The 9,826-nt window shown below is 31.2% G+C and overlaps 4 protein-coding genes across 5 annotated transcripts; 3 read left to right on the top strand and 1 right to left on the bottom strand.

The window, feature by feature from the left end:
• Positions 1-625: 625 nt before the first annotated feature.
• Positions 626-1,696, top strand: LOC126686789 (protein yippee-like At4g27745). The gene is made up of 2 exons (XM_056106414.1): positions 626-900; positions 1,013-1,696. Exons 1-2 carry the CDS (start codon positions 808-810, stop codon positions 1,235-1,237), a joined length of 318 nt encoding a protein of 105 aa, XP_055962389.1. The 5' UTR covers positions 626-807; the 3' UTR covers positions 1,238-1,696.
• A 1,016-nt stretch (positions 1,697-2,712) lies between these two features.
• Positions 2,713-3,216, top strand: LOC126686788 (protein yippee-like At4g27745). Its single transcript, XM_050381026.2, has 2 exons — positions 2,713-2,893; positions 2,982-3,216. The coding sequence occupies exons 1-2, from the start codon at positions 2,807-2,809 to the stop codon at positions 3,213-3,215; spliced, it is 321 nt and encodes a 106-aa protein (XP_050236983.1). The 5' UTR covers positions 2,713-2,806; the 3' UTR covers position 3,216.
• Positions 3,217-5,004: 1,788 nt separating this feature from the next.
• LOC126686786 (calcium-binding protein KIC) lies at positions 5,005-5,798 on the top strand. Its single transcript, XM_050381024.2, has one exon. It carries the CDS (start codon positions 5,244-5,246, stop codon positions 5,610-5,612), a length of 369 nt encoding a protein of 122 aa, XP_050236981.1. The 5' UTR covers positions 5,005-5,243; the 3' UTR covers positions 5,613-5,798.
• A 356-nt stretch (positions 5,799-6,154) lies between these two features.
• LOC126653547 (serine/arginine-rich splicing factor RS31-like) lies at positions 6,155-9,037 on the bottom strand. Of its 2 annotated transcripts, XM_050347458.2 has the most exons (6): positions 8,931-9,037; positions 8,689-8,818; positions 7,244-7,356; positions 6,889-7,118; positions 6,529-6,783; positions 6,155-6,367 (listed from the first exon to the last, which is right to left on the bottom strand). In XM_050347458.2, exons 2-6 carry the CDS (start codon positions 8,795-8,797, stop codon positions 6,346-6,348), a joined length of 729 nt encoding a protein of 242 aa, XP_050203415.1. In that variant the 5' UTR covers positions 8,798-8,818; positions 8,931-9,037; the 3' UTR covers positions 6,155-6,345. The 2 variants fall into 2 exon arrangements, with proteins under 2 accessions (XP_050203415.1, XP_050203416.1); XM_050347459.2 differs by lacking the exons at positions 8,689-8,818; positions 8,931-9,037 and adding an exon at positions 7,485-8,069.
• Between the last annotated feature and the right edge of the window lie 789 nt (positions 9,038-9,826).

Below are 9,826 nucleotides of genomic sequence, written 5' to 3' on the forward strand. Positions count from 1 at the left end.
GAATTACAATAAAAAAAGAAATAAGGTCTGATTTGCCCCTAAATGTTATTAAAATTGCCAAGTTTCAACATTTTTATTCTTACAGACTCAATTTAGTACAAAATTTGACCGCTTTCTCCCTCCTTTTATTTTTTTTTTTTAAAAAAAAAAAACTTTCCTATCCGAATTTTTTTTTTGTGAACCTAATTCGCCACCTAAAATTATAAACTATTCGTTAGATGCATGACACGCGATATTATTAAATGGCATATCTAATCAATCAATATTACATTAATTAGTGATATTTAATACCATCATGTGTCATGCATTTAATGGATGGTTCATAATTTACGTAACAAACTACGTTCATATATGTACAAGTATTTCTCGTTCTATAGACTTTTAAAATCGCTAAAAAATTATACACACTGTAGACATTTAATATTTTATATTTAATTAATATTTTTTTAGAAAAAATTAAAACCAAGTTCATTTTATAACTGTATACATTTATTTGGAAGTTGGTAAGAATTTTTTTGGGTTTAAAAATCTTTTACTTTCTTCTTTTATGTTGTTAGTAGTAGGCTTTTGAAAATATATTTTTAATTTGTTGGTAGGGCATTTTATATTCTTATTTTTCCTAGTAGTCGTGACTAACAATCTATCTCCTTATATTGTCAAACTCATTTATGTATTCAATTCAAGATAATTTCTTGTATGGAATCTTTACTCATCTTTCTAATTAACAATAATCTTTTTGATTAATCTACTACTCAATCATTGATTGTCAACTTATTTTATTGTCTTAAAAGCACCAAATTTTGATCAATGGAGGATATGATCGGAGCAAGGGTATACAGGTGCTATAGATGCCGGAATCCGGTGTGTCGCCATGATGATATCATCTCCAAGGGTTTTCAGGTGAGTTAATCATTCTCCGGTGAACAAACAACTAATAGATATTTTTTTATGCATATTAATTAGATAGCAAAAATATACTAAAACAAAATAAAGATGAAATTTAATTGGATAGGCAAGCAATGGAAGAGCCTTTCTGTTTTGGCATGCAGTGAACGTTATCATGGGGCAAAAAGAAGATCGGCGGCTCATTACCGGTCTGCACACGGTGGCTGATGTCTACTGCTCCGATTGCGGGGAGATGCTCGGGTGGAAGTATGAGAAAGCCTTTGAAGAATCTCAAAAGTACAAGGAAGGCAAGTTTGTACTAGAAAAGTTCAAGATCGTTATGGAAAATTAGTACAAAAATGATCGTAAAAATATAGAAAAACTCTTCAAGTTATTTAAAAAGAGGAAATAAGTCTTTTTAGTTTTTCTTTTGCCACTTCGACCCTCAATACTCTTAAATGGTGTAAACAAACTCCATGCCTAAAAAATCACAGAAATAATTAAAAACCTGAGGAGAAAAGTGTCAAAAAAAGAAAAAGTAAAACAGTTAAAATGTTCTTTTCAAAAAATTTAAGGAGTTTTTTCAGCGTTTAACTACATTGAGGATTGAGGGCGCTAGTGGTAAAAAAAACTAAAAAGACTTGCATACTCTTTCTAAATAACTTGAAGAAAAAAGATCGTAACCTCTAATCTATTTGTTTTAAAGTACAGATGTTTTTAGTTAATATTCTCTTTGTTCATATAAATGTAAACAATTGTAAATATTGGGATTCAAAATTTCACAGAATGGTATTAACAGCTTTTGGCTCAATGGAAATTTGTTATTATCTAAATTCTAAATATGATTGTCTATAGTTTCCAGGTAGTTTCCTACGAGGTTGGTTGTAAAATCTGGATTGAAAGATGTTAACATCATATGATTATGCATATGGCATGACACCCATTTGTTTGGCAATCTAGTGCATCATCACCCTTCATGTCTTGGGTCGTTTTCTTGTACTATAATTGGTGTATGTAGGAGTCTGAGTTAAATGTTGGGTCTTTTTTCGTCCCGTTTAAGAAGTCCCATATTTCATTTTGGGATGTCTCATTTAAAAAGTCTCATTACTATTTTTAGAATATTTTTCTATTAAATACCCTATTTTATCCTTATTTTATTTATTTTAAAAGAGTTCTATAGAAAATTCCACTATCATTAATACGGGCAAAACATGAAAAACATGAAAAGACAAAAATAATTAATGTTTTTTTAATCTGTGTGTAAAGTCAAATGGAACTTTTATAATGGGACGGAAGGAGTACAAAAGATGACACTAATCTTAGGGAAATGATAGTAATCAAATTGTCTTTTTGCAATCATAATCTAAGAGATATTGGCATTATAATTCGATTCAGAATCTCACATTCAATTTACAAAAATACTTATACCTTATTTATTGTTTCAAATTCAATAGCATAATCTTTGAAAGTTATTTTAGATTTTGAACTTTTTTTTTATGGAAATGGCTCCCTTCAAATGTAAATTCCCTCCATTTCTCTTAAATTCATTTAAATTTTTAACATCTAAGCAAAATTACATTTAATTCTCTCCGTTTTTATCATTTTGGGTACAATTGAACTTTTTTCTATGCTAGGGTTTAAATGCAAAAACGTTATAAGGTGGGTTTTTTTTTTTAAGTAATTAGACTGAGTTAAAATATAAGAAATCTCCTTAATTTATAGAATACTTTGCAAAATAAATGCTTATTTTAGAGATAATCATTTGTTACTAGTATTTATCTTTACAAACAAATCTTCTAAATATATTGTTATAAAATTAAATTATGAATTATCTCTTCATTTTCCAATATATTGATCAAATACGTAGGACTCTTAAATAGGGCAGAATTCCATTCCAAAGCAGTGAAGTAAAAGAAGCCGAATGAATGCAGAATTGGGTATCTACTGTTGCTTTAATTGTGGAAATCATATCTGCTTCCATAATGACATTTTTGACAAGAATTATGTGGTAATTAAACTCAATACTTATTCTCGTTAATCACTGAATTAAGAGAAAAAAAATTAATTAATTTCTTGGTATTGATTTTGTTTAATAGTCAGGTCGGCGCAGGGCATTTTTGTTGTCTCATGCAAAGAACATAGTGATGGGGTCTAAAGAGAATAAGCAGCTGATCAGTGGCACTTATTTGATAGCTGATGCCTCCTGCTCTGAGTGTGGAGAGAAATTAGGGTGGAAATATTTTGAAGCTAATCAAGAAGAACATAAGCATAAAGAAGGCAAATTTGTCATTGTTTATTTCAAGATTATTAAACTTTGTTCTTGGTGTTAATATTGTCACACTTTATTATTGCTGTTCAAATATCAAATATGTGTTCTCTGTGTTTTATTTTCTCTTTTTTTATCTCTTCTCTCACCTCCGCCCCAGATATAGATAGAATTATTAATATAGTTCATGGCATGCTAATCTGATTCGTCAAACACGTAAAATTAACGAATCTGTGTTGAAACTCAAGCATTTTCAATGTCGAAAATATGTCAACTCATTTATGATATGAAATAATTGGATTATCTCACAAGTTTGTGAATCCGTCTAACCCATTTATAAATTGTCATGCTTATAATAATAGAAAAATAGAAAAGTCGATAACTTTATAAAAAATAAAGGCCCTAACTATTTTTTTATCCAAAATTTAGCGTTTTTTCATTAGTTACGATCAGACCTTTTCATTTTTACAATTATGTCCAATTTGAAATTTTCTTTACAATTATGACCAAATCTTTAAAATAATTTTTTAAATCAAATCTTTGCATCTTTTTATCTATCGCGACCAAGCATTTATATTAAAAAATTAGTTTTGATCGTAATTGAAAGAAGACGCAAAGATTTGAATTTAAAAAATGTAACTTAAAATTTTAGTCAAAATTGCAAAAAAAAACTTTCAAACTAGATGTAATTGGTAAAATTAAAAATATTGGCCGAAATTGATACAAGATATAAAAGTTTTGATTTAAAATATAGTTTGACCAGATACAAAAATGAAACTATTAAATAAATTAAATTTAAATATATTAACATATAAATTAATAAGAGGTTAATTGAAAATTAAATTACAATTTTTAGCATGATTGCAATTAAACCTATGGATCCAAGAAGGCGATTTAGGATCCATGCGGAGAGAAGAGGGTTGAGAGTAAAGAAACTGAAATTAGGGTTTAAATTTATTAACTTTTGTCAAAACGACATAGTAAGTGGAAAGGATTGAAACGGTTAATTTGGAAAAAATGGCGGATTTTGGACGTGTCAGCACACAAGGCAATTTTGACATCTAACTCAATAAATTTGTATCGAAAAACAAACGGTGTTTCGATTTGTAAAAGTGTGAAAGTTGGTTTTCTAGTCTGCCAAATTTTAAAATTTATATTATAATTGCTTGCAAATCACGCAATAATTTGTGACTTAATTTGCAATTAACCCAAAAAATAATCATATTGAATTTTTATAATTTGAGTTGAATTTGATAATTTGAAAATAAAATTATACTTTTTATGTTTTAACTAATTTTTACGGACTAATGAATCATGCTAATAGTGTTAACCGAATTAGTCATTTATCTTAACTTGTTAATCGTGTTGTATTATCCGTTTTAAATTAGAATCGCGGCTAACACAATTAATTAAACCGATCGTGTTCATTCTAATTTCTAATCATATCAATAGAGTAGCCAACACAATAGGAACATGACCCACAAAGCGATCATGTCAATTGTCACCCAATTTCCTAGTACTTGGGTCTATTGTATTTTTGTCTAAAGTAGAGACCAAACAGTAGATCTTTCAAAAGACAACTTAACATTTTACTAACTAATAATTGATGGAAAATGAAGAACAAGACTTGAACTTATCGTTGCCTTTTTTCTATATAACTTACAAAAAAAAAAAGGACGGCAGATAAAATTGATACGAATAATCCAAATATCAAATTGACAGACAAAAAAAAAAAAGAGGAACCTTCACAGAAGCCAACTTAATTGTTAAGCTGTTTTAAAATTCTTAGCATCAATTATCAACATTTCTTCCTTACTCTACAGGCACCTTCCAAGAAAGTACTCATTTTTTCATTTAAATAAAAACAAAAAATATTTATACCCATCCAAATTAGCTTCTTGATCTTCCCTATATGCCTAAATTATATTCAGATTCTGTAGAAAGTTAGTAACTGCCCAGATAATTTTGGACCATGCAAGTCCAAATTAGTATTTTATTGTCGTTAGGCTATCAAATTCCTCTATATATACGTGACACAAATTAAGTCCTATAAACCATAAAACTTTAAGTTCTTTTTGTTTGTCAATTTGAGATGGAGAATAGAAGTAAAACAGCGACGAGCAGCGTGTACGAAGATTTGTTACCTGTGATGGCGGAGAAGCTCGATGTGGATTCGTTTGTTTCGGAACTATGCGGCGGGTTTCGGCTTCTGGCGGATCCTGAGAAAGGGTTGATCACGTCGGAGTCTTTGAGGAGAAATTCGGCACTTCTGGGGATGGAGGGGATGAGCAAAGACGAGGCTGAGGCGATGGTACAGGAAGGTGATCTTGATGGTGATGGAGTACTTAATCAAACCGAGTTTTGTATTCTGATGGTTAGACTCAGCCCTGGAATAATGAATAATGCTGAAGCTTGGCTTCAGAAGGCACTTGATCATGAGTTCAGGAATTTGTCACCTTGATTTTTTTTGTATTTTCACTTATTTGATAAACCCTTGTTTCTACTTGGCTTCAGAAGGCACTTGATCATATAAGTTCAGGAATTTGTCACCTTAAATTTTTTTGTATTTCTACTTATTTGATAAATCCTTGTCTCTTCTTGATGAATATTTTTCAATGATGATGATCTCTATGATTGTATTGATAAAGTTGATAGCTTTTATTTTTAGTGACAAGATAGTTGCTTCCTTGTACCAAAGCGCATTCACAATTGAAGATTGGTGTCTGCACGTAAAACTGAAGGTAATAACTTGAATAAACGAAGACCGAAAATTTTCAGTGTCGATAATGGTTCTCATGAAGTACATAAATAAATGTACTCAAGCAATAAAATAACCCAATACAACTCTGCCAAAGAAGTATAATTGAATCAAACAAATTTGCTAGAGAAATTGCAGGACATTTGACCGTCTTATTATGATAATATGATGATAAGCGCGATATAAGACCAACTGATTTAACACTTAAATCAACGGAAAGAGAATGTAGAACTTGTACTGGTATATATACTAATAGAAAGGTATTGCATTATATTAATCAAGAAGCTCCAAAGCGGTAAATATCACAAGCCAAAATAACCCGTTTAATTTGCAAACAATGTAAATAAAACTACAGAGATCTAAACTATGGCCCGCGGCCAGGGAAGCGAAAAACACATAGAATCAGCATGATCTTCTATTGGCTCCATAAAGTTCTTCATCTTCTAACAGGAGATCGACTGTCACATATGAAAATAGGAAAAGTTTGAGAAAAATAGAGATGAAATGTTGTTCTAAATAACAGACAACCAAAAAAAATTCAGCTTGCCAAGTAAAAGGAGGAAAGAAAAGTAAATTTAAAAATGAAAATAATATGCTCAGCTCCAATAGAAATAACTACCTGCGATATCTGCCAAATTCGGGACTTCGGTTCCTTCCATATTCAGGACTCCTACGTCGATCATAAGCTGGGCCATTGTACTTTGAGTACACTGGGCTACGAGCCCGACCATAATCAGGACTAGGCCGCCTGCGATAAAGTGGGCTAGGAGATCGCCCATAATGACCTTCCCTTCTAGGGCTATCATGTCTATCTCCCCTTTCACTGTCATCTCGCAAAGCGTATTCGACAGAAACAACCCTGTCCATTATCTTGCTGCAGAAACACAACAAATGTCAAGTGCCCAGGATTGATCAAATAAGATACGATAAAATCTAACAAGGCCAATAAGCCAAGCAGTATAGAAACAAGCATACTAACGTCATGTGAGTGCACTCAAGGGCTTTAGTAGCATCTTCCTGTGTTTCAAACTGCACAAATGCAAAGTTTCTTCGGATTCTGACATGAATGACCTCACCATATTTTTCAAAGTGTCTCTTTATATCTTCAACCCTTGTGTGAGTAGGATCAAAATTAATTACAAAAAGAGTCTTAGTAGGCCTCTGATTTGCCATTGGTCTGGAGCTATCACGATGTCGACCACGTTCACCCTAGAATATTTTTACAGAAACACCTTTAGATGCAACCCTTTTACACCAGTGATTAAAAAAACAGTTAAATTACAAAAGAATAAATACAAATGAAAAATTCATATATAAAAAAATAAATAACATACTCTAGCCCACTCCACCGATAATTTACGTCTGTCATAGCCAAACGGCATGTTATCAAGTCCACGTATGGCATCTTCAGCATCACGTTCATCCTCAAAATAAACAAAAGCAAAACCTGCAATAATTTATTTTTATAAGTGACACCATTGATAAAATATAAACTTAAATCCATATCCACTCAAGTCAGGTACATCAGCCAACTCAGGATTTCTCTTCCTAGTAAAACTTAAAATTATACAACACCTGCATACACTTGATGAGCTGATGCACATAGGGATGTAGTAGAGAAGCGTTGCATGATGAACTAAATCAAGATGTAGGCATTTTAGAATTTTAAATCCAAAGATTCAGGACACTTGCATATACTTGATGAGCTGATGCACATAGGGATGTAGAAGCGTTGCATGATGAACAAAATCAAGAAGAAGGCATTTTAGAATTTTAAATCCAAAGTTTCAGGACGCCTGCATATGCTTGATGAGCTGATGCACATAGGGATGTGGAAGCGTTGCATGATGAACTAAATCAAGATGTAGGCATTTTAGAATTTTAAATCCAAGTTTCAGGTCTGAGAATTCATTGCTAAGCATGCTTCGCCAATCATACAGCACAAGTTCAGAAATGGAAGGAATGGAAAGACAGATTTCATTGATCCTCCTATAATCAATAGTAGTTGGCATGGCATAATAAATAGATTCATTCCGCCACGACCATTCTTGTAAAATGGCAAAGTTGGGCGGTGTAGTGAGTGAATGACGGAAGGTCGTGTGAAGAAAAGGCAGGATGGTTCCATCTGTGAAGTGGAAGTAGAGCAGGCATGCAAGAAATGTTTGGCAGAGAAGTTGGCAAACCAAGATAGAAGCTCAACTTTCCTTAGAAGTTCCTGCGTCAAAACAAACACTTAATACAGAGATACTCTCCAGACAAGCTGCAATGTTGCAGCTACCATTTTTTTTGACAGGAATCTCTAATCAGATACTATTGCTAATGAAGTAGCCTATATCTAAGCCCAACGAGTTAATTCTTCGCACAAAATTTATTTATCGTGTCAACTAAGTTGTTAGCTACAACTCCATGACAATTAGTCCTAATTTTGTTCATAATCAATAAACCATATAAACCAAATAACTCAAAATGGAATATTATCGGCTTCTTAGTAATGCTTAATTCATTTCGAACAGTTCACAATGGGCAAAAGTTTCTTTGAAATCAGGAAATGTAATCCATCAAAACAGTAGGAATTACTAGCAATGCATGAATGCAACAGTTCAATTCAATAAAATCTAAATATATTCGTCGAAAATATAAAAACCCTAGCATCGAAAAAGAAAAAGTTAATAGGAATTACTAGCAATGCATGAATGCAACAGTTCAATTCAATAAAATCTAAATATATTCGTCGAAAAGATAAAAACCCTAACATAAAAAAAAAGGTTAAAAAACATACCAGATTTCATGTCAACTCGCTCAACCCTGCCGTACTTGCTGAATAGGCGTTCCAGCTCCGATTGACGAGTTTCGTACTCAAAATTTCCGACAAAAATCGGCCGCGCCATTGTTTCAATTGCGTTTTTACCCTAATAAAAATACGATATCAAAATTGCAAACCCTAATAAAAACACGACATCAAAACCGCAACCGGAAGACTAACAATACGAAAAGATAAATTAAAAACAATCTGATAAATACCTGAGTATGGTTAAATTTTTGGTTTAATGGAGTTGAAAGAAAACCCTAGAACAAACTGACGGATTTTAAGACGAGAAGTCTTTTGTATTGTCAAACCAAGGAGGCCTTTTTGTACCGCTCCTCTTTCTCGTTCGATGACAACTTATTCCACGTGGCTTCATCGTGGCCCTATTGGTTATGTTGGGTTTTATTAATGGGACGATGACAAAAGTACCTAAAATTTTAAAAATATTTACAAAAGTACATGTAAACTTTTTTTATTTACAAAAATATGACTGATTTAAAATTAATTACAAAAATACCAAAAAATGAAAATTAATTACAAAAGTACGATTTGTATACTGTTGGTATAATTATGGTATAAATTTGGAATATTAAAACTATAAATCAGATAATTTAAAAATAATATTTGGTTTATTATTGGTATAATTTCAGTATATTTTCGGTATATCGATTACAAATTTTTATATATATTTTCTAATTGATAACATGTATATTTTTTTATATGATATATAGTTGGTAATGAACTAGAAAATTTGTATATTGTTGGTATAATTTTAATATACTGTTAGGTTAATATTTAGTATGTGATGTGATGTAATGTTGATGTAATAATAAAATTTCAGTATATTTTAATGTGTACACTCTTGGTATACTGTTGGTATAATTTTGGTATATTATTAATTTAATTTTCAGTATACGATTTGATGTAATTTTGGTAAATTATTATTTAATATTAATAAAATCTCAGTATGTATAATGTTGGTATAATTTTGGTATAATACTGATATAATGTTGATATAATGTTAGTTTATTAGTATACTGACATTATACCCACAGTATACAACGTATGTTTGATATTATTTTTTATTTTTTTGTACTTTTGTAAATATTAT

This window comes from Mercurialis annua, linkage group LG6 (genome assembly GCF_937616625.2).
Source record: "Mercurialis annua linkage group LG6, ddMerAnnu1.2, whole genome shotgun sequence".
In the NCBI taxonomy this organism is placed as follows: domain Eukaryota; kingdom Viridiplantae; phylum Streptophyta; class Magnoliopsida; order Malpighiales; family Euphorbiaceae; genus Mercurialis; species Mercurialis annua.